Raw genomic sequence first — 24,784 nt, forward strand, 5'->3', positions numbered from 1 at the left:
GGTAACGTGATAGTTTTGGTCGGAGTTTTATGTGGTTGTTTCTGTGTGGTGGGAGAGACAGCTTGGCGGATAGTACGGTCAGAGTATCCGTTCATCCTGAGGGCCCGATGTACATGTCTTAATTCATCAGTCAGGTGGTGTTGGTCAGAAATGCCATGGGCTCTGTGGTATAGCGTTTTGATGAGAGAATTCTTTTGAGATGGGTGGTGGTGGGAATCCGGTTTCAGGTAGGAATCTGTGTGGGTGGCTTTCCTGTAGACAGAATGTTTTACCTACGTGACTTTACCGAAAAAACCTGAGAATACCGAACAGTTCCACTGCTACAATTAGCGCGCTGAGGCGCTGCAGTTGCACTATGTGTCCACACGGTGGCGCTGCAGCAACCATGTTAAATTTCGATTTAAAGCTTTCGTGACTGCAGCAGGGATTCATCTTCTTTCTTCTTTCGGTAAAGTCGTCGCGTAGAAGGGAAGTAATAAAATAATATAAATAAAACATAATAAACGTCGTGAGAATTATTTTATTATGTTTTATTTGTATTATTTTATTACTTCCCTTCTACGTGACTTTACCGAAAGAACCAAGAATAAGCAACCATGTTGGTCAAGTTATTTCAGCGAATTTTCATTTTGCTTTTTGGTTCTTTCGGTAAAGTAACGTAGAAAGTAAATAAATTAAATAATAGAATAGGACGTTTCGATTGCAACACAAGCAATCGTCATCAGGTAGAAAACAAACAGTAAATCTTCTTGGTTCTTTCGGTAAAGTCACGTAGAAGGGAAATAATAAAATAATAAAAATTAAACATAATAAAATACAATTCTCACGACGTTTCCCTGTCCCCAGACGACCTGCTTGTCAGTTTTGATGTGGTTTCCTTATTCACCAAAGTTCCTGTACCTGACACCATCGCAATCATTGAAGACTTGGTTCATCAAAGCCTGAATGCTGGGGTACCCCCCCTGGTGAGACACTGCTTAACCAATACATACTTCACCTGGAATGGAACTTTCTACAAGAAAACTGAGGGCACCCCAATGGGCTCCCCCCTATCTCCGGTTGTAGCCAACGTCTTCATGGAGAAATTTGAGACTGACGCCATCCAGACTGCCACTCTACGCCCGACCTTGTGGAAGAGGTACGTAGATGACACTTTTGTCATCTGGCCACATGGCCGGCCTGCTCTAGACCAATTCCTCAACCACATAAATTCCATACACCCAGCCATCACACAGTGTACACACACACAGTGTACACACACACAGTGTACACACACACAGTGTACACACACACAGTGTACACACACACAGTGTACACACACACAGTGTACATACACACACAGTGTACATACACACACAGTGTACATACACACACAATGTACACGTGTGTACACACTGTCCATGTGTGTGTACACACACAATAATGTCCACATTGTTGAGCTGAGCACACACACCCAAGGGGTCTCTGTTCAAGGGAGGGAGCAATGGAAAATTAATCTTAATCAACTTAAACTCTAATCCCGCTACGTGACGTCACCACTCAGCATGACCTCATCGGCGTGAAACGCCAGGGGGAGGTGTACCTTGCTAGTGACGTCATGTCACCAAAGATTTCACCCCAACCCGTCTCAAGGGAGCGTGACGTCACCTCTGCCTGGGTCACTTCCGTTATCTGTTCAAGTACTATCCTTATTTGGGCAAAGCCACACCCACTGACTGGCGGCTCATTAACATAATTTATTCGTGAAAGACGTCACGAGTTCGTTGTGACCGGTTCGGCACCCACGGCCCATCCCTCCACGATTGGGCCAGGCTCATTAACATAATTTATGTAAGTTACAGAGCCGCTCATTGTGGGAGGTGTCTTGTACCCCACAAGTGACGTCATGTCACCTGCTGCTGCCGCGTGACGTCACGAGGTAACGGAAAGTTGACGCTCCGCGCGGGAACTGAAATCTGAGGTGAGAAAATCTCATCGCGGTTGTGGTTGTTGTTGTGGTGATTGTTGTTGTTGTGGTTGTTGTTGTTGTTTACCGAGGTAGAGCCTCGCTCTCTCTCTCGTAGGGATGTCAATTGAGTAGCAGCGAGCATGGAAGCGATGTCCACTTTGGAACTTTACAACGCGGGGCCTTGCCTCCTGCCCTCGCCTGGTCGCGTTCGCTTCAATTCTCTCGCTTAGTTGAGCAATTTCGATTTAAAGCTTTCGTGACTGCAGTGATTCATCTTCTTGGTTCTTTCGGTGAAGTCACGTAGAATAGAAATAAAAAAATAAAACAATAAAACTATACAATTTAATTATGTTTTATATCACGTAGAATGGAAATAATGAAATAATATTCCCTTTTATTTCTATTATTTCCATTCTAAGTGACTTTCCCGAAAGAACCAAGAATATAGTTTAGCAACCTGTGGAAGAACGCGATCAGCCAGGCGACGCGTTAGTTCTAGGTGAAGTCACCATGTAGGTAAGAAATGAATACAAATTCATAAAAGTAAAAATAGAAATAAAATATAAACAAATCACGACGTTTCGGAGGCAACACAAGTCTCCGTCATCAGGTGGCACCGTCACAGCCACATTTGCTGTATCAAGTGAGGCGTTTTTATTAATTTAATCTATAATGTAGACTGTAGCCTGGTTATTAAGCTGGGTGAGTGTACTGGCAGTCTATAATGTAGACTGTAGCCTGGTTATTAAGCTGGGTGAGTGTACTGGCAGTCTATAATGTAGACTGTAGCCTGGTTATTAAGCTGGGTGAGTGTACTGGCAGTCTATAATGTAGACTGTAGCCTGGTTATTAAGCTGGGTGAGTGTACTGGCAGTCTATAATGCAGACTGTAGCCTGGTTATTAAGCTGGGTGAGTGTACTGGCAGTCTATAATGCAGACTGTAGCCTGGTTATTAAGCTGGGTGAGTGTACTGGCAGTCTATAATGCAGACTGTAGCCTGGTTATTAAGCTGGGTGAGTGTACTGGCAGTCTATAATGTAGACTGTAGCCTGGTTATTAAGCTGGGTGAGTGTACTGGCAGTCTATAATGTAGACTGTAGCCTGGTTATTAAGCTGGGTGAGTGTACTGGCAGTCTATAATGTAGACTGTAGCCTGGTTATTAAGCTGGGTGAGTGTACTGGCAGGGTATAATGTAGACTGTAGCCTGGTTATTAAGCTGGGTGAGTGTACTGGCAGTCCATAATGTAGACTGTAGCCTGGTTATTAAGCTGGGTGAGTGTACTGGCAGTCTATAATGTAGACTGTAGCCTGGTTATTAAGCTGGGTGAGTGTACTGGCAGGGTATAATGTAGACTGTAGCCTGGTTATTAAGCTGGGTGAGTGTACTGGCAGTCCATAATGTAGACTGTAGCCTGGTTATTAAGCTGGGTGAGTGTACTGGCAGGGTATAATGTAGACTGTAGCCTGGTTATTAAGCTGGGTGAGTGTACTGGCAGTCTATAATGCAGACTGTAGCCTGGTTATTAAGCTGGGTGAGTGTACTGGCAGTCTATAATGCAGACTGTAGCCTGGTTATTAAGCTGGGTGAGTGTACTGGCAGTCTATAATGCAGACTGTAGCCTGGTTATTAAGCTGGGTGAGTGTACTGGCAGTCTATAATGTAGACTGTAGCCTGGTTATTAAGCTGGGTGAGTGTACTGGCAGTCTATAATGTAGACTGTAGCCTGGTTATTAAGCTGGGTGAGTGTACTGGCAGTCTATAATGTAGACTGTAGCCTGGTTATTAAGCTGGGTGAGTGTACTGGCAGGGTATAATGTAGACTGTAGCCTGGTTATTAAGCTGGGTGAGTGTACTGGCAGTCCATAATGTAGACTGTAGCCTGGTTATTAAGCTGGGTGAGTGTACTGGCAGTCTATAATGTAGACTGTAGCCTGGTTATTAAGCTGGGTGAGTGTACTGGCAGGGTATAATGTAGACTGTAGCCTGGTTATTAAGCTGGGTGAGTGTACTGGCAGTCTATAATGTAGACTAGCCTGGTTATTAAGCTGGGTGAGTGTACTGGCAGTCTATAATGTAGACTGTAGCCTGGTTATTAAGCTGGGTGAGTGTACTGGCAGTCTATAATGTAGACTGTAGCCTGGTTATTAAGCTGGGTGAGTGTACTGGCAGGGTATAATGTAGACTGTAGCCTGGTTATTAAGCTGGGTGAGTGTACTGGCAGTCTATAATGTAGACTGTAGCCTGGTTATTAAGCTGGGTGAGTGTACTGGCAGTCTATAATGTAGACTGTAGCCTGGTTATTAAGCTGGGTGAGTGTACTGGCAGTCTATAATGTAGACTGTAGCCTGGTTATTAAGCTGGGTGAGTGTACTGGCAGGGTATAATGTAGACTGTAGCCTGGTTATTAAGCTGGGTGAGTGTACTGGCAGTCTATAATGCAGACTGTAGCCTGGTTATTAAGCTGGGTGAGTGTACTGGCAGTCTATAATGTAGACTGTAGCCTGGTTATTAAGCTGGGTGAGTGTACTGGCAGTCTATAATGTAGACTGCAGCCTGGTTATTAAGCTGGGTGAGTGTACTGGCAGTCTATAATGTAGACTGTAGCCTGGTTATTAAGCTGGGTGAGTGTACTGGCAGTCTATAATGTAGACTGTAGCCTGGTTATTAAGCTGGGTGAGTGTACTGGCAGTCTATAATGTAGACTGTAGCCTGGTTATTAAGCTGGGTGAGTGTACTGGCAGTCTATAATGTAGACTATAATTTGCTGCATCAAGTGAGGCGTGATTTATTATAATTTTATTATTTTATTTCTATTTTTACTTTTATTAATTTAAATTTAATTTTTTACCTACGTGGTGACTTTACCGAAAAAACCTAAGAGTACGTTAGTTGGTGTGTTGACCGACTCTCTGTGTTGCATTACATAAAGTGTCTCTCTCTCTCTGTGCAGTCACCAAACCTCCAAGTCTCTCATTGACACAAGGCCGTCATTATAACATAAGTATAATATTATGTTATAATATATAATGTTATAATAAGTATAATATGTTATAATTATAATGTTATAATATGTTATGATAAGTATAAAAATCAAATATGCCTTCCCAATATGTTTCTGTAAAAATATTTGTAAATAAAAATTGCGATGCTCTGTTAATAAAGACAACAATTTGCTAAACCTTGGCCACGAAATCTGGACTTGTCTTCATATCACAATGCATAGATTCCTGTTTATAGGATTGCGTTGTACTTTATGAATCCCTAATCTCTGCCATTACACACTATGAAACAAGAAAAGGTAAAAAAGAAAAAACAGAGCAATGTATTACAATACACTATTAGACATTGTTGTATCAAATAAAACAAAGTCCATCCCATGTGTTAGTGAACTTTTTAAAATATTTTAGGGAGGAAATGGCAGGAAAATAGTTTTCAAATTTATATATTTTTCTGGGGGGGGGGACCCCAGACCCCTGGAATATTTGGTCCCCCCCAATGTTGACTCCATGGCTACGGCCTTGCATTGACGTGCTAGTTTCTCTACCCCCCCCCTCTCTCTATTTAAGGCCTCAACACAGAGGCGTTGTTTCTCTGTGTGCCTATGTGTGTCTCTCTCTGTGTGTCTCTGTGTCATCTCTCTCTGTGTGTCTATGTGTGTCTCTCTCTCTCTGTGTGTCTCTGTGTCATCTCTCTCTGTGTCTGTGTGTCTCTCTCTGTGTGTCTCTCTGTCATCTCTCTCTGTGTGTCTATGTGTGTGTCTCTCTCTGTGTGTTTTTGTGTCATCTCTCTCTCTCTGCTTAAGTTTTAATTTCCCTTCACCTGGCTCGCTACTTTGTAACTTTGTTTTGTTTTAAATATTCACACAGTTTTTTTTCATTTTTTACCAGGCCACGCCCGCTTGAGCTGCTGTACCGCTCTTGTTTTCAGAAGCGACCTGCCCACAACAACAACAACAACAAGGTGAGGCTCGTCAACAGCGTGGCGGTGTTCACTCTAGACGCGTGGCGGTGTTCACTCTAGACGCGTGGCGGTGATCACTCTAGACACGTGGCGGTGTTCACTCTAGACACGTGGCGGTGTTCACTCTAGACGCGTGGCGGTGATCACTCTAGACACGTGGCGGTGATCACTCTAGACACGTGGCGGTGATCACTCTAGACGCGTGGCGGTGATCACTCTAGACACGTGGCGGTGATCACTCTAGACACGTGGCGATGTTCGCTCTAGACGCGTGGCGGTGTTCACTCTAGACGTGTGGCGGTGTTCACTCTAGACGCGTGGCGGTGTTCACTCTCTACATGTGGAGGGGTAACCCGAGGATCGGGAAGGAAATCCACGCGACCACGGGGAGAGAGAGAGAGACACGTAAACTACAAATATACAGCAGGCGTCAGGGTCAGGATGGAACCCACGACTTCCTGTATGCCAGGACAGGTAGTGAACATCTCACCACAGAGAGACACGCAGCCTCGGCTGTGTTGGTTGATCCTCAATGGATTACTTGGTGGAGTGAGGAAGCATTAATACTGAGCAGGTTAAAGGTGGCCAGGCGTGGGTCTGGACACACCACCACCTGTGAACCGTGACAGTGTGTGACAGTGGTGGAGCCAGTGGGGGTGGGGTGGCACTTGCCCCCCCAACGATCCGATAGAAATCCGTAATTTCGATAGGATCATTGGGGTTTATTAGTAACTAGCTTCACTACCCGGCTTTGCCCGGGACTTGGATTCTTGTCTTGGATTAATTTAATATTCCCTCATAATTCAATGAAAAACCCTGAAAAAATTGATGCTTGCAAGAAAGAAGCCGAAACACTTCAATTTACCTAAATACGTCAGGTCGATTTTTGCCACTCGGGAAGGGAATGACGCGGCGCTCGCTTAGACATTCCAGACAGCATAAGCTGTGAAATTTCATGACGCCAGAGCTCAGCGTTGGAGAGTTTTTGCTGCTGCACACAAACAAACAGGTGTAAGTTCTGCTTTATATTTAAGATGGCAGTTGTACCCGTTCTTCACACGGATTTGTATTGAAACTCCGAGAAGCCAATGACTTAATCGGCCAGGAGCGAAGCGCCACCTAAAATCTCCCGGCACGCTGTGAACAGCTGTAGAAGTACGGCGCGCGAAGAGCCATGTGGTAGGGGGGTAAGCATTGCAGAGCGCTTAGCTCAGGTGTGATGCGGGTTGATGCCACATACGTCATGGTCATTCCCCCCCCCCCCCCCCCCCCAAAATACAAAAGTCTATTTTTCTTTCCTGAAGGCATCAACACGTTCAGCGAGCGCGATGACGATCACACGCGTCGAATGAAAAGCAAGGGACAAGTCCTTTCTTACTAACAACTCCTTACTTACTAACAACTCCTGTAATTTTTCATTGCTGGAGGGGTTTCCCCCCCCCTACCTGAAAATCCTGGCTCCACCTCTGAGTGTGTGACAGTGTCAAGTTTGTATTTGCAGTAAAGTCTATTAACTCTATTGAGCACAGAGGTTATATCAAAACAGTAGTTTATTTTAGTTTTCCTCTGGAACTCTTTGTAAGAATGGAGTCAGGAAGTGATCACAGCACACACGTGCAGCAGCTGAAGTCGGAACTGCTCATCCCAGCAATCAAGGACATCTGTGCCTGGCTTCACACCTCTAAGTTGCGATTGAACATTAATTTATGCATTTGTGCATGACACAAATAGTATTATTTTAAACACCCTTTGCTATGTCAGCTGAATTTAGCTTTCATAAACATTTATTTTGAAGCAAAACAGCTGAAATTGTGTGCTCTGAGTTTTGGGTTAACGTTCATTTTGAAGATACGAGGGCTTCCAGGCACGTTTCTAACCACTTGACCTCTCATTGTGTGCCATAACAGCCCGTGTGATGAATTTGGAACACTTTTTCACTATATCATGAATATATGAATAAGTATAAATGTGTAAGTCATGTGTGACTGTATATGCATTCCTCTGTGCATCGATACTGACGTGTAGATGGTGTGGATATTCTCTTTTTTCTGTCTGCAGTTGTCGCTTCCTCTGCAGAATTTGTCTCATGGAGCAAAGGCACTCGGCGCAGCTCGGTGCAAAAAGGCATCAATGCGACCGGTGTGCATACAGCACGGATTGTCCTGGAAATTTGACACGGCACCAGAGAACTCACACAGGAGAGAAACCCTTCAAGTGCAGTGTGTGTGGGAAGGCGTTTGCACAGTTATCTACTCTTGTAACACACAAGAGAACACACACGGGAGAGAAACCCTTCAAGTGCAGTGTATGTGGGAAGGCGTTTGCATGTTCATCTACTCTTGTAATACACCAGAAAACACACACGGGAGAGAAACCCTTCAAGTGCAGTGTGTGTGGGAAGGTGTTTGCACGTTCATCTACTCTTGTAATACACCAGAGAACACACACGGGAGAGAAACCCTTCAAGTGCAGTGTGTGTGGGAAGGCGTTTTCAGATTCATCTTCTCTTGTAACACACAAGAGAACACACACGGGAGAGAAACCCTTCAAGTGCAGTGTATGTGGGAAGACGTTTTCAGATTCATCTGCTCTTGTAAGACACAAGAGAACACACACGGGAGAGAAACCCTTCAAGTGCAGTGTGTGTGGGAAGGCGTTTTCAGATTCATCTGCTCTTGTAAGACACAAGAGAACACACACGGGAGAGAAACCCTTCAAGCGCAGTGTGTGTGAGAAGGCGTTTACACTTTCACGAAATCTTCAAAGACACCAGAGAACACACAAGCATCAGAAGATCCACAAGGAGTGGAGTCTGAAATCAGCTTGTGAATGTCAAAGTGCCTCAATGAGCCCATCCCTCATCAAACAAGAACCGGAAGAAAATCTCAGCTTGGACACTTTTAAAGAAATCGAGGTGAAATATGAAGAGGTGAAGGTGAAATGTGAAGACGTGATGGTGAAGAGCCAAGAAGTGAAGGTAAAATGTGAAGATGACGATTCAACTCCCAAATCGGACCTTCACATCGATGGAGACAACGTGAAGCAGGAGGAGAATTCGGACTGTGAGGCAGAGCGAGGCGACTCCCAGCAGTTTGTGGAAGTGGAGGTGTGGGTGGACTTCCTCCGAGACAATACAAAGTCAAATGGAGACCCGGGAGATGCGTAAGCCTTAGACCAGTGGTTCTTAACCTGGGGTTCGATCGAACCCCTGGGGTTCGGTGAGTCAGTCTCAGGGGTTCGGCGGAGGTTAAGACACACACCTGACTCATGTGTGCGCGCACGTGCGTGTGTGCACACACGCGCACGCACGCGCACGCACACGTGCACGCACGTGCACGCGCACGCACGCGCACGCACGCACGTGCACACACGTGCACGCACGTGCACACACGTGCACACAGAAGTGCACGTGTGTGCACACACGTGCACGTACTGGCAGTCTATAATGTAGACTGTAGCCTGGTTATTAAGCTGGGTGAGTGTACTGGCAGTCTATAATGTAGACTATAATTTTCTGCATCAAGTGAGGCGTGATTTATTATAATTTTATTATTTTGTTTTTACTTTTATTAATTTTAATTTCATTTTTTACCTACGTGGTGACTTTACCGAAAAAACCTAAGAGTACGTTAGTTGGTGTGTTGACCGACTCTCTGTGTTGCATTACATGAAGTGTCTCTCTCTCTCTCTCTGTGCAGTCACCAAACCTCCAAGTCTCTCATTGACACAAGGCCGTCATTATAACATGTTATAATAAGTATAATATTATGTTATAATATTTATTAATTATAATGTTATAATAAGTATAATATATTATAATTATTATATTAATATATATTAATATAATGTTATAATATGTTATAATAAGTATAATAATCAAATATGCCCCCCCAATATGTTTCTGTAAAAAAATTTGTAAATAATAATTGCGATGCTCTGTTAATAAAGAACCATTTGCTAAACCTTGGCCACGAAATCTGGACTTGTCTTCATATAACAATGCATAGATTCCTGTTTATAGGATTGCGTTGTACTTTATGAATCCCTAATCTCTGCCATTGCATACTATGAAACAAGAAAGGTATTACAATACACTATTAGACATTATTGTGTCCATGCCATGTGCTAGTGAATTTTTAAAAAATTTTTAGGGAGGAAATGGCAGGAAATTAGTTTTCTAATTTAGATATTTTTCTGGGGGGGGGACCCCAGACCCGTGGAAGATTTGGTCCCCCCCAATGTTGACTCCATGGCTACGGCCTTGCATTGACGTGCTAGTTTCTCTACCCCCCCCTCTCTCTCTATTTAAGGCCTCAACACAGAGGCGTTGTTTCTCTGTGTGCCTATGTGTGTCTCTCTCTGTGTGTCTCTGTGTCATCTCTCTCTGTGTGTCGATGTGTGTCTCTCTCTCTGTGTCTCTGTGTCATCTCTCTCTGTGTGTCGATGTGTGTCTCTCTCTGTGTGTCTCTCTGTGTCATCTCTCTCTGTGTGTCTGTGTGTCTCTCTCTGTGTGTCTATGTGTGTCTCTCTCTGTGTGTCTGTGTGTCTCTCTCTCTGCTTATGTGTCTGTCTGTGTCTCCGTGTCTCTCTCTCAAATTGAGCAATCTTTGGAAGAACATTATCAACCAGGTAGGGTGTTGACTGTTATGTTAGCTGACTCTAAGTTTAATAGGTTTTTTTTCTCTTTCATTTGTACCTGATGATGATTGCTTGTGTTGCAGTTGAAACGTCGTATGCTATTACATAATGTATTTATTTATTCTATGTGACTTTACCGAAAGAACCAAAGAGTATCTTGCTTAAGTTTTAATTTCCCTTCACCTGGCTCGCTACTTTGTAACTTTGTTTTGTTTTAAATATTCACAGTTTTTTTTCATTTTTTACCAGGCCACGCCCGCTTGAGCTGCTGTACCGCTCTTGTTTCCAGAAGCGACCTGCCCACAACAACAATAACAACAAGGTGAGGCTCGTCAACAGCGTGGTGGTGTTCACTCTAGACGTGTGGTGGTGTTCACTCTAGACACGTGGCGGTGTTCACTCTAGACGCGTGGTGGTGTTCACTCTAGACGCGTGGCGGTGTTCACTCTAGACGCGTGGCGGTGTTCACTCTAGACGCGTGGTGGTGTTCACTCTAGACGCGTGGCGGTGTTCACTCTAGACGCGTGGCGGTGTTCACTCTAGACACGTGGCCGTGTTCACTCTAGACACGTGGTGGTGTTCACTCTAGACACGTGGTGGTGTTCACTCTAGACACGTGGCGGTGTTCACTCTGGACGCGTGGCGGTGTTCACTCTAGACGCGTGGCGGTGTTCACTCTAGACGCGTGGCGGTGTTCACTCTAGACGCGTGGCGGTGTTCACTCTAGACGCGTGGCGGTGTTCACTCTAGACGCGTGGCGGTGTTCACTCTAGACGCGTGGCGGTGTTCACTCTAGACGCGTGGCGGTGTTCACTCTAGACGCGTGGCGGTGTTCACTCTAGACGCGTGGCGGTGTTCACTCTAGACACGTGGCGGTGTTCACTCTAGACGCGTGGCCGTGTTCACTCTGGACGCGTGGCGGTGTTCACTCTAGACGCGTGGCGGTGTTCACTCTAGACACGTGGCGATGTTCACTCTAGACGCGTGGCGGTGTTCACTCTAGACGCGTGGCCGTGTTCACTCTAGACGCGTGGCGGTGTTCACTCTAGACACGTGGTGGTGTTCACTCTAGACACGTGGCGGTGTTCACTCTAGACACGTGGCGGTGTTCACTCTAGACACGTGGCGGTGTTCACTCTAGACACGTGGCGGTGTTCACTCTAGACGCGTGGTGGTGTTCACTCTAGACACGTGGCGGTGTTCACTCTAGACGCGTGGCCGTGTTCACTCTGGACGCGTGGCGGTGTTCACTCTAGACGCGTGGCGGTGTTCACTCTAGACGCGTGGCGGTGGTCACTCTAGACGCGTGGCGGTGTTCACTCTAGACGCGTGGCGGTGTTCACTCTAGACGCGTGGCGGTGTTCACTAGACACGTGGCGGTGTTCACTCTAGACGCGTGGCGGTGTTCACTCTAGACGCGTGGCGGTGTTCACTCTAGACACGTGGCGGTGTTCACTCTAGACGCGTGGCCGTGTTCACTCTGGACGCGTGGCGGTGTTCACTCTGGACGCGTGGCGGTGTTCACTCTAGACGCGTGGCGGTGTTCACTCTAGACACGTGGCGGTGTTCACTCTAGACGCGTGGTGGTGTTCACTCTAGACGCGTGGCGGTGTTCACTCTAGACGCGTGGTGGTGTTCACTCTAGACGCGTGGCGGTGTTCACTCTAGACGCGTGGCGGTGTTCACTCTAGACGCGTGGCGGTGTTCACTCTAGACGCGTGGCGGTGTTCACTCTAGACGCGTGGCGGTGTTCACTCTAGACGCGTGGCGGTGTTCACTCTACATGTGGAGGGGTAACCCGAGGATCGGGAAGGAAATCCACGCGACCACGGGGAGAGAGAGAGAGAGAGACACGTAAACTACAAATATACAGCGGGCGTCAGGGTCGGGATCGAACCCACGACTTCCTGTATGCCAGGACAGGTAGTTAATATCTCACCACAGAGAGACACGCAGCCTCGGCTGTGTTGGTTGATCCTCAATGAATTACTTGGTGGAGTGAGGAAGCATTAATACTGAGCAGGTGAAGGTGGCCAGGCGTGGGTCTGGACACACCACTACCTGTGAACCATGCCAGTGTGTGACAGTGGTGGAGCCAGTGGGGGTGGGGTGGCACGTGCCCCCCCGATAGGATCATTGGGGTTTATTAGTAACTAGCTTCACTACCCGGCTTCGCCCGGGACTTGGATTCTTGTCTTGGATTAATTTAATATTCCCTCATAATTCACTGAAAAACCCTGAAAAAATTGATGCTTGCAAGAAAGAAGCCGAAACACTTCAATTTTCCTAAATCGGATGTTTTCACTCAAGGAAATTCAACCTGAACCCACTGCTACGTCAGGTCGATTTTTGCCACTCGGGAAGGGAATGACGCGGCGCTCGCTTAGACATTCCAGACAGCATAAGCTGTGAAAATTTCATGACGCCAGAGCACAGCGTTGGAGAGTTTTTGCTGCTGCACACAAACAAACAGGTGTAAGTTCTACTTTATATTTAAGATGGCAGTTGTACCCGTTCTTCACACGGATTAGGATTGAAACTCCGAGAAGCCAATGACTTAATCGGCCAGGAGCGAAGCGCCACCTAAAATCTCCCGGCACGCTGTGAACAGCTGTAGAAGTACGGCGCGCGAAGAGCCATGTGGTAGGGGGGTAAGCATTGCAGAGCGCTTAGCTCAGGTGTGATGCGGGTTGATGCCACATACGTCATGGTCATTCCCCCCCCCCCCCCCCAAAATACAAAAGTCTATTTTTCTTTCCTGAAGGCATCAACACGTTCAGCGAGCGCGATGACGATCACACGCGTCGAATGAAAAGCAAGGGACAAGTCCTTTCTTACTAACAACTCCTTTCTCACTAACAACTCCTTACTTAATAACAACTCCTGTAATTTTTCATTGCTGGAGGGGTTTCCCCCCCCCTACCTGAAAATCCTGGCTCCACCTCTGAGTGTGTGACAGTGTCAAGTTTGTATTTGCAGTAAAGTCTATTAACTCTATTGAGCCCAGAGGTTATATCAAAACGGTAGTTTATTTTAGTTTTCCTCTGGAACTCTTTGTAAGAATGGAGTCAGGAAGTGATCACAGCACACACGTGCAGCAGCTGAAGTCAGAACTGCTCATCCCAGCAATTAAGGACATCTGTGCCTGGCTTCACACCTCTAAGTTGCGATTGAACATTAATTTATGCATTTGTGCATGACACAAATAGTATTATTTTAAACACCCTTTGCTATGTCAGCTGAATTTAGCTTTCATAAACATTTATTTTGAAGCAAAACAGCTGAAATTGTGTGCTCTGAGTTTTGGGTTAACGTTCATTTTGAAGATACGAGGGCTTCCAGGCACGTTTCTAACCACTTGACCTCTCATTGTGTGCCATAACAGCCCGTGTGATGAATTTGGAACACTTTTTCACTATATCATGAATATATGAATAAGTATAAATGTGTAAGTCATGTGTGACTGTATATGCATTCCTCTGTGCATCGATACTGACGTGTAGATGGTGTGGATATTCTCTTTTTTCTGTCTGCAGTTGTCGCTTCCTCTGCAGAATTTGTCTCATGGAGCAAAGGCACTCGGCGCAGCTCGGTGCAAAAAGGCATCAATGCGACCGGTGTGCATACAGCACGGATTGTCCTGGAAATTTGACACGGCACCAGAGAACTCACACAGGAGAGAAACCCTTCAAGTGCAGTGTGTGTGGGAAGGCGTTTGCACAGTTATCTACTCTTGTAACACACAAGAGAACACACACGGGAGAGAAACCCTTCAAGTGCAGTGTATGTGGGAAGGCGTTTTCAGATTCATCTGCTCTTGTAAGACACAAGAGAACACACACGGGAGAGAAACCCTTCAAGCGCAGTGTGTGTGAGAAGGCGTTTACACTTTCACGAAATCTTCAAAGACACCAGAGAACACACAAGCATCAGAAGATCCACAAGGAGTGGAGTCTGAAATCAGCTTGTGAATGTCAAAGTGCCTCAATGAGCCCATCCCTCATCAAACAAGAACCGGAAGAAAATCTCAGCTTGGACACTTCTAAAGAAATCGAGGTGAAATATGAAGAGGTGAAGGTGAAATGTGAAGACGTGATGGTGAAGAGCCAAGAAGTGAAGGTAAAATGTGAAGATGACGATTCAACTCCCAAATCGGACCTTCACATCGATGGAGACAACGTGAAGCAGGAGGAGAATTCGGACTGTGAGGCAGAGCGAGGCGACTCCCAGCAGTTTGTGGAAGTGGAGGTGTGGGTGGACTTCCTCCGAGACAATACAAAGTCAAATGGAGACCCGGGAGATGCGTAAGCCTTAGACCAGTGGTTCTTAACCTGGGGTTCGATCGAACCCCTGGGGTTCGGTGAGTCAGTCTCAGGGGTTCGGCGGAGGTTAAGACACACACCTGACTCATGTGTGCGCGCACGTGCGTGTGTGCACGCACGTGCACACACGCGCACGCACGCGCACGCACACACGTGCACGCGCACGCACGCGCACGCACGCACGTGCACACACGTGCACACAGAAGTGCACGTGTGTGCACACACGTGCACGTACTGGCAGTCTATAATGTAGACTGTAGCCTGGTTATTAAGCTGGGTGAGTGTACTGGCAGTCTATAATGTAGACTATAATTTTCTGCATCAAGTGAGGCGTGATTTATTATAATTTTATTATTTTGTTTTTACTTTTATTAATTTTAATTTCATTTTTTACCTACGTGGTGACTTTACCGAAAAAACCTAAGAGTACGTTAGTTGGTGTGTTGACCGACTCTCTGTGTTGCATTACATGAAGTGTCTCTCTCTCTCTCTGTGCAGTCACCAAACCTCCAAGTCTCTCATTGACACAAGGCCGTCATTATAACATGTTATAATAAGTATAATATTATGTTATAATATTTATTAATTATAATGTTATAATAAGTATAATATATTATAATTATTATATTAATATATATTAATATAATGTTATAATATGTTATAATAAGTATAATAATCAAATATGCCCCCCCAATATGTTTCTGTAAAAAAATTTGTAAATAATAATTGCGATGCTCTGTTAATAAAGACAACCATTTGCTAAACCTTGGCCACGAAATCTGGACTTGTCTTCATATAACAATGCATAGATTCCTGTTTATAGGATTGCGTTGTACTTTATGAATCCCTAATCTCTGCCATTGCATACTATGAAACAAGAAAGGTATTACAATACACTATTAGACATTATTGTGTCCATGCCATGTGCTAGTGAACTTTTAAAAATATTTTAGGGAGGAAATGGCAGGAAATTAGTTTTCTAATTTAGATATTTTTCTGGGGGGGGGACCCCAGACCCGTGGAAGATTTGGTCCCCCCCAATGTTGACTCCATGGCTACGGCCTTGCATTGACGTGCTAGTTTCTCTACCCCCCCCTCTCTCTCTATTTAAGGCCTCAACACAGAGGCGTTGTTTCTCTGTGTGCCTATGTGTGTCTCTCTCTGTGTGTCTCTGTGTCATCTCTCTCTGTGTGTCGATGTGTGTCTCTCTCTCTGTGTCTCTGTGTCATCTCTCTCTGTGTGTCGATGTGTGTCTCTCTCTGTGTGTCTCTCTGTGTCATCTCTCTCTGTGTGTCTGTGTGTCTCTCTCTGTGTGTCTATGTGTGTCTCTCTCTGTGTGTCTGTGTGTCTCTCTCTCTGCTTATGTGTCTGTCTGTGTCTCCGTGTCTCTCTCTCAAATTGAGCAATCTTTGGAAGAACATTATCAACCAGGTAGGGTGTTGACTGTTATGTTAGCTGACTCTAAGTTTAATAGGTTTTTTTTCTCTTTCATTTGTACCTGATGATGATTGCTTGTGTTGCAGTTGAAACGTCGTATGCTATTACATAATGTATTTATTTATTCTATGTGACTTTACCGAAAGAACCAAAGAGTATCTTGCTTAAGTTTTAATTTCCCTTCACCTGGCTCGCTACTTTGTAACTTTGTTTTGTTTTAAATATTCACAGTTTTTTTTCATTTTTTACCAGGCCACGCCCGCTTGAGCTGCTGTACCGCTCTTGTTTCCAGAAGCGACCTGCCCACAACAACAATAACAACAAGGTGAGGCTCGTCAACAGCGTGGTGGTGTTCACTCTAGACGTGTGGTGGTGTTCACTCTAGACACGTGGCGGTGTTCACTCTAGACGCGTGGTGGTGTTCACTCTAGACGCGTGGCGGTGTTCACTCTAGACGCGTGGCGGTGTTCACTCTAGACGCGTGGTGGTGTTCACTCTAGACGCGTGGCGGTGTTCACTCTAGACGCGTGGCGGTGTTCACTCTAGACACGTGGCCGTGTTCACTCTAGACACGTGGCCGTGTTCACTCTAGACGCGTGGCGGTGTTCACTCTGGACGCGTGGTGGTGTTCACTCTAGACGCGTGGCGGTGTTCACTCTAGACACGTGGCCGTGTTCACTCTAGACGCGTGGCGGTGTTCACTCTAGACACGTGGTGGTGTTCACTCTAGACACGTGGCGGTGTTCACTCTAGACACGTGGCGGTGTTCACTCTAGACACGTGGCGGTGTTCACTCTAGACACGTGGCGGTGTTCACTCTAGACGCGTGGTGGTGTTCACTCTAGACACGTGGCGGTGTTCACTCTAGACGCGTGGCCGTGTTCACTCTGGACGCGTGGCGGTGTTCACTCTAGACGCGTGGCGGTGTTCACTCTAGACGCGTGGCGGTGTTCACTCTAGACGCGTGGCGGTGTTCACTCTAGACGCGTGGCGGTGTTCACTCTAGACGCGTGGCGGTGTTCACTCTAGACGCGTGGCGGTGTTCACTCTAGACGCGTGGCGGTGTTCACTCTAGACACGTGGCGGTGTTCACTCTAGACGCGTGGCCGTGTTCACTCTGGACGCGTGGCGGTGTTCACTCTAGACGCGTGGCGGTGTTCACTCTAGACACGTGGCGGTGTTCACTCTAGACGCGTGGCGGTGTTCACTCTAGACACGTGGCGGTGTTCACTCTAGACACGTGGCGGTGTTCACTCTAGACGCGTGGTGGTGTTCACTCTAGACACGTGGCGGTTTTCACTCTAGACGCGTGGCCGTGTTCACTCTGGACGCGTGGCGGTGTTCACTCTAGACGCGTGGCGGTGTTCACTCTAGACGCGTGGCGGTGTTCACTCTAGACGCGTGGCGGTGTTCACTCTAGACGCGTGGTGGTGTTCACTCTAGACGCGTGGCGGTGTTCACTAGACACGTGGCGGTGTTCACTCTAGACGCGTGGCGGTGTTCACTCTAGACGCGTGGCGGTGTTCACTCTAGACACGTGGCGGTGTTCACTCTAGACGCGTGGCCGTGTTCACTCTGGACGCGTGGCGGTGTTCACTCTAGACGCGTGGCGGTGTTCACTCTAGACACGTGGCGGTGTTCACTCTAGACGCGTGGTGGTGTTCACTCTAGACGCGTGGCGGTGTTCACTCTAGACGCGTGTTGGTGTTCACTCTAGACGCGTGGCGGTGTTCACTCTAGACGCGTGGCGGTGTTCACTCTAGACGCGTGGCGGTGTTCACTCTAGACGCGTGGCGGTGTTCACTCTAGACGCGTGGCGGTGTTCACTCTAGACGCGTGGCGGTGTTCACTCTACATGTGGAGGGGTAACCCGAGGATCGGGAAGGAAATCCACGCGACCACGGGGAGAGAGAGAGAGAGAGACACGTAAACTACAAATATACAGCGGGCGTCAGGGTCGGGATCGAACCCACGACTTCCTGTATGCCAGGACAGGTAGTTAATATCTCACCACAGAGAGACACGCAGCCTCGGCTGTGTTGGTTGATCCTCAATGAATTACTTGGTGGAGTGAGGAAGCATTAATACTGAGCAGGTGAAGGTGGCCAGGCGTGGGTCTGGACACACCACCACCTGTGAACCATGCCAGTGTGTGACAGTGGTGGAGCCAGTGGGGGTGGGGTGGCACGTGCCCCCCCGATAGGATCATTGGGGTTTATTAGTAACTAGCTTCACTACCCGGCTTCGCCCGGGACTTGGATTCTTGTCTTGGATTAATTTAATATTCCCTCATAATTCACTGAAAAACCCTGAAAAAATTGATGCTTGCAAGAAAGAAGCCGAAACACTTCAATTTTCCTAAATCGGATGTTTTCACTCAAGGAAATTCAACCTGAACCCACTGCTACGTCAGGTCGATTTTTGCCACTCGGGAAGGGAATGACGCGGCGTTCGCCTAGACATTTCAGACAGCATAAGCTGTGAAAATTTCATGACGCCAGAGCTCAGCGTTGGAGAGTTTTTGCTGCTGCACACAAACAAACACGTGTAAGTTCTGCTTTATATTTAAGAAGATGGCAGTTGTACCCGTTCTTCACACGGATTTGTATTGAAACTCCGAGAAGCCATTGACTTCATCGGCCAGGAGCGAAGCGCCACCTAAAATCTCCCGGCACGCTGTGAACAGCTGTAGAAGTACGGCGCGCGAAGAGCCATGTGGTAGGGGGGTAAGCATTGCAGAGCGCTTAGCTCAGGTGTGATGCGGGTTGATGCCACATACGTCATGGTCATTCCCCCCCCCCCCAAAATACAAAAGTCTATTTTTCTTTCCTGAAGGCATCAACACGTTCAGCGAGCGCGATGACGATCACACGCGTCGAATGAAAAGCAAGGGACAAGTCCTTTCTTACTAACAACTCCTTACTTACTAACAACTCCTGTAATTTTTCATTGCTGGAGGGGTTTCCCCCCCCCACCTGAAAATCCTGGCTCCACCTCTGAGTGTGTGACAGTGTCAAGTTTGTATTTGCAGTAAAGTCTATTAACTCTATTGAGCACAGAGGTTATATCAAAACAGTAGTTTATTTTAGTTTTCCTCTGGAACTCTTTGTAAGAATGGAGTCAGGAAGTGATCACAGCACACACGTGCAGCAGCTGAAGTCGGAACTGCTCATCCCAGCAATCAAGGACATCTGTGCCTGGCTTCGCACCTCTAAGTTGCGATTGAACATTAATTTATGCATTTGTGCATGACACAAATAGTATTATTTTCAACACCCTTTGCTATGTCAGCTGAATTTAGCTTTCATAAACATTTATTTTGAAGCCAAACAGCTGAAATTGTGTGCTCTGAGTTTCGGGTTAACGTTCATTTTGAAGATACGAGGGCTTCCAGGCATGTTTATGACCATTTGCCCTCTCATTGTGTACCATAACAGCCCGTGTGATGAATTTGGGACACTTTTTTTTACTATATCATAAATATATGAATAACTATAGACGTGTAAGTCACGTGTGACTGTGTATATGCATTCCTCTGTGCCTCGATACTGACGTGTAGATGGTGTGGATATTCTTTGTTTCTGTCTGCAGCTGTCGCTGCCTCTGCAGAATTGGTCTCATGGAGCAAAGGCACTCGGCGCAGCTCGGTGCAAAAAGGCAACAATGCGACCGGTGTGCATACAGCACGGATTGTCCTGGAAATTTGACACGGCACCAGAGAACTCACACAGGAGAGAAACCCTTCAAGTGCAGTGTGTGTGGGAAGGCGTTTACACAGTCATCTGCTCTTGTAATACACCAGAGAACACACACGGGAGAGAAACCCTTCAAGTGCAGTGTGTGTGGGAGGGCGTTTACACGTTCAGCTCATCTTGTAAAACACCAGAGAATACACGCGGGAGAGAAACCCTTCAAGTGCAGTGTGTGTGGGAAGACGTTTGCACTTTCAGCTCATCTTGTAGCACACCAGAGAACACACACGGGAGAAAAACCCTTCAAGTGCAGTGTGTGTGGGACGACGTTTGCACTTTCAGCTCATCTTGTAGCACACCAGAGAACGCACACGGGAGAAAAACCCTTCAAGTGCAGTGTGTGTGCGAAGGCATTTTCACATTCATCTACTCTTGTAATACACCAGAGAACACACACAGGAGAGAAACCCTTCAAGTGCAGTGTGTGTGGAAAGGCGTTTACACGTTCATCTACTCTTGTAATACACCAGAGAACACACACGGGAGAGAAACCCTTCAAGTGCAGTGTGTGTGGGAAGTCGTTTATAAATGCATCTTCTCTTATAGCACACCAGAGAACACACACGGGAGAGAAACCCTTCAAGTGCATTCCGTGCGGGAAGGCGTTTGCTCAGTTAGCACATCTTCAAAAACACCAGAGATCACGCAAGCATCAGAAGATCCACCAGGAGTGGAGTGTGAAATCAGCTTGTGAAAGTCAAAGTGCCGCAATGAGCCCATCCCTCATCAAACAAGAACTGGAAGAAAATCCCAGCTTGGACACTTTTAAAGAAATCAAGGTGAGATATGAAGAGGTGAAGGTGAAATGTGAAGACGTGATGGTGAAAAGCGAAGAAGTGAAGGTAAAATGTGAAGATGAAGATTCAACTCCCAAATCGGACTTTCACATCGATGGAGGCAACGTGAAGCAGGAGGAGAATTCTGACTGTGAGGCAGAGCGAGGCAACTCCCAGCAGTTTGTGGAAGTGGAGGTGTGGGTGGACTTCCTCCGAGACAATACAAAGTCAAATGGAGACCCGGGAGATGCGTAAGCCTTTGACCAGTGGTTCTTTACCTGGGTTCGATCGAACCCCAGGGGTTCGGTGAGTCAGTCTCAGGGGTTCGGCGGAGGTTAAGACACACACCTGACTCATATGATTGTGCACCAGTAAAACATGTACCTATGTTTTCAATTTGAAAAAATATTTTATTTTTCCAATTAAGAAGGGTTCTGTGAATGCGCATATGAAACTGGTGGGGTTCAGTACCTCCAACAAGGTAAAGAACCACTGCCTTAGACGATGCCGCTCCAATAGATGCACCATTGTCACAGGCCTCTAATGACAAGAATGTGAAGTTGAACACTCAGTTCCTAGGTTCAACCTGCAGGGTAAGAGCGGCCAGTCTTTGTGGACCTGTGTGTTGGGTAGACCTCTAACCAGGAGCGAATGCCAATAAGCTCCCAAGCATTCAATGTTATCAATTGCATTTATATTGTGCTTGCTTAATTGCCTCGGCAATTCGGAGTTTTGTATCGTTTCTCGTCTCAAACACTCGAAGAGCATCCCCAAGTAGCAGCTGCCCCTGTGTGGCACAAGGTGGTGGCCCTGCACCGGCCTGCATGTGGACAAGAGCCTGTCAGTAGGGGGCGATGGTTGATGTGGCATCTCAGTTGTGGAGTTTGTAGGTAATGTTTAGAATTTTTATCAATTTTGACCCAGACACCAGCATGCAATGGCCGACTCGTTTTGAATGGTGCATTAGTATGTTGTACATACACTGTTAAGCAGACGGTGCGTATTTTTTAAAATTAGCTTCTTGTTAATGCAATGTAACCTAATGCAGTATATTTCAGTGCAGTAATTCAATTTTGTTAATATGCCTGTCACTAATTTTGAATGAATACTTGTCTGATTGTGTGCGTACATGTACCATTTTGTCTATAAGGGTCAAACATTGAATAAGTGATGTTAGGACACAGTGTGTGTTTTGCAAGTAACCTGTACAGATCACTCAGGTGAGGCTCATTGTTCTTGTGATACAGGTCAAAGGGTTTTTTTGTGTGTTCAGGAAGCGTCTCCCTCTGGAGCAACTCATTGTCTTTGAAATAGGGAGCACACTCGGATCATTCATCTGTTACAAGGCAAACCACTTAAAGTTACACGTAGAGGAGATACATTCTCAACAACACGAATTAAAAATTTATGTGACTTTACCGAAAGAACCAAAGAGTATGAAAGACGTCTTGTCTGCTGATGTTGTTCATGTCCGTGTACATCGATATCCCACATGACTTACACTACACACCACACACAATGAAATAAATAGAAACTAGAACGACTTCTGGGGATGGACAAAGATCGAGGAATCTCTTTCAATGGAGCGAGTTCAGCGAGTTCGATTCAACATCTCTGTTCGCCTCTGTGTCTCTGTTCGCCTCTGTGTGTCTCTCTGCCTGTGTTTTTTAGTCTCTGTGTATCTTTTTCAGTCTCTGTTCCTCTTGTCTGTGTCTGTCCACCTGGTCTTGTCTGTGTGTGTGTGTCTATCAGCGTCTATCCAACCGTTGTCAACGATTGTCAGTAGCAGCAGGCGCCCGTTCAACTCCCACGGTTACATGACACTCAAACTTGCTCCCAACACACAAAGATCGCCCGTATAGCCTGGCACCGGGGGTGAGTGGGAGGGGGTAGAGACACCTAGCCTGGCACCGTGGTGGTGATGATTTAACAAGCAGAGAGAGACAGAGAGAGGGGGGTGAGTGGGGGTGGGTACAGACACCTAGCCTGGCACCGGGGGGGGGGGGTGAGTGGGGGGAGGTACAGGCACCTAGCCTGGCATCGTGGTGGTGATGATTTAACAAGCAGAGAGAGAGACACAGAGAGAGTGGGGGGGGAGGTACAGACACCTAGCCTGGCACCGGGGGGTGAGTGGGGGGGTACAGACACCTAGCCTGGCACCGCTGGTGATGATTACCTCCCGTGGCCACCAGTCCCTTCGCACTCACAAATGACTCCCCTGTTATTATTCGTAAGTGGGGTATGCGGGGGGGGGGGTGGTGTTCGTAAGTGGGGGTATGCGGGGGGGGTGGTGTTCGTAAGTGGGGGAATGCGGGGGGGGGGTGGTGTTCGTAAGTGGGGGTATGCGGGGGGGTGGTGTTCGTAAGTGGGGGAATGCGGGGGGTGGTGTTCGTAAGTGGGGGAATGCGGGGGGGGTGGTGTTCGTAAGTGGGGGAATGCGGGGGGTGGTGTTCGTAAGTGGGGGTATGCGGGGGGGGTGGTGTTCGTAAGTGGGGGTATGCGGGGGAGTGGTGTTCGTAAGTGGGGGTATGAGGGGGGGGGTGTTCGTAAGTGGGGGTTTGCGGGGGGGGGGGGTGGTGTTCGTAAGTGGGGGACCGCCCACCACCACGAGCGCGATGACGTCACCACACACGTGGGCGCCCGCCAACCCGAGCGCGATGACGTCACCACGCACGGGGGCGCCCGCCAACCCGAGCGCGATGACGTCACCACACGGGGGCGCCCACCAACCCGAGCGCGATGACGTCATCACGCACGGGGGCGCCCCAACCAGACCCCCCCGCCCACGTGACCAGCCCCCCCCGCCCACGTGACCAGCTCCTCCCCATCTGCCCACGTTACCATTCCCTCCCCTACCCCGCCCACGTGACCAGCCCCCCCCCGCCCACGTGACCAGCCCCCCCCCGCCCACGTTACCAGCCCCCCCCCCGCCCACGTAACCAGCCCCTCCCCCCCCGCGCGATGACGTCACCACGCACGGGGGCGCCTATCTACCTGAGCGCGATGACGTCAGCACGCACGGGGGCGCCCACCAAACCGAGCGCGATGACGTCACCACGCACGGCTGCGCCCACCAACCCAAGCGCGATGACGTCACCACGCACGGGGCGCCCACCAAACCGAGCGCGATGACGTCACCACGCACGGGGGCGCCCACCAAACCGAGCGCGATGACGTCAGCACGCACGGGGGAGCCCGCCAACCCGAGCACGATGACGTCAGCACGCACGGGGGCGCCCACGAACCCGAGCGCGATGACGTCACCACGCGCGTGGGCGCCCTAAACAACCCCTCCCCCTCCCCCAGCCCACGTGACCAGCCCCGCCCCTCCCTCAGCCCACGTGACCAGCCCCGCCCCTCCCTCAGCCCACGTGACCAGCCCCGCCCCTCCCCCTCTCCCAGCCCACGTGACCAGCCCCGCCCCTCCCCCAGCCCACGTGACCAGCCCCGCCCCTCCCCCAGCCCACGTGACCAGCCCCGCCCCCCTCCCCCAGCCCACGTGACCAGCCCCGCCCCTCCCCCTCCCCCAGCCCACGTGACCAGCCCCGCCCCTCCCCCTCCCCCAGCCCACGTGACCAGCCCCGCCCCCTCCCCCAGCCCACGTGACCAGCCCCGCCCCTCCCCCTCCCCCAGCCCACGTGACCAGCCCCGCCCCTCCCCCAGCCCACGTGACCAGCCCCGCCCCTCCCCCAGCCCACGTGACCAGCCCCGCCCCCCTCCCCCAGCCCACGTGACCAGCCCCGCCCCTCCCCCTCCCCCAGCCCACGTGACCAGCCCCGCCCCCTCCCCCAGCCCACGTGACCAGCCCCGCCCCTCCCCCTCCCCCAGCCCACGTGACCAGCCCCGCCCCTCCCCCTCCCCCAGCCCACGTGACCAGCCCCGCCCCTCCCCCAGCCCACGTGACCAGCCCCGCCCCTCCCCCTCCCCCAGCCCACGTGACCAGCCCCA

General features: G+C 48.5%; 1 protein-coding gene across 5 annotated transcripts; it reads left to right on the forward strand.

Moving 5' to 3' along the window:
* Positions 1-1,922: 1,922 nt before the first annotated feature.
* On the forward strand, positions 1,923-22,268 carry LOC144951270 (uncharacterized). Of its 5 annotated transcripts, XM_078881435.1 has the most exons (7): positions 1,923-1,960; positions 5,839-5,911; positions 7,970-9,073; positions 10,799-10,871; positions 14,086-14,166; positions 16,561-16,633; positions 19,900-20,016. In XM_078881435.1, exons 3-6 carry the CDS (start codon positions 7,998-8,000, stop codon positions 16,573-16,575), a joined length of 1,245 nt encoding a protein of 414 aa, XP_078737561.1. In that variant the 5' UTR covers positions 1,923-1,960; positions 5,839-5,911; positions 7,970-7,997; the 3' UTR covers positions 16,576-16,633; positions 19,900-20,016. The 5 variants fall into 5 exon arrangements, with proteins under 5 accessions (XP_078737561.1, XP_078737558.1, XP_078737563.1 ...); XM_078881432.1 differs by lacking the exons at positions 16,561-16,633; positions 19,900-20,016 and having other exon boundaries at positions 14,086-14,590; XM_078881436.1 differs by lacking the exons at positions 1,923-1,960; positions 5,839-5,911; positions 7,970-9,073; positions 10,799-10,871; positions 14,086-14,166 and adding an exon at positions 14,601-14,909 and having other exon boundaries at positions 19,900-22,268.
* Positions 22,269-24,784: the final 2,516 nt, after the last annotated feature.

Source organism: Lampetra fluviatilis, chromosome 61 (assembly GCF_964198595.1).
Source record: "Lampetra fluviatilis chromosome 61, kcLamFluv1.1, whole genome shotgun sequence".
Classification (NCBI taxonomy): Eukaryota; Metazoa; Chordata; class Hyperoartia; order Petromyzontiformes; family Petromyzontidae; genus Lampetra; species Lampetra fluviatilis.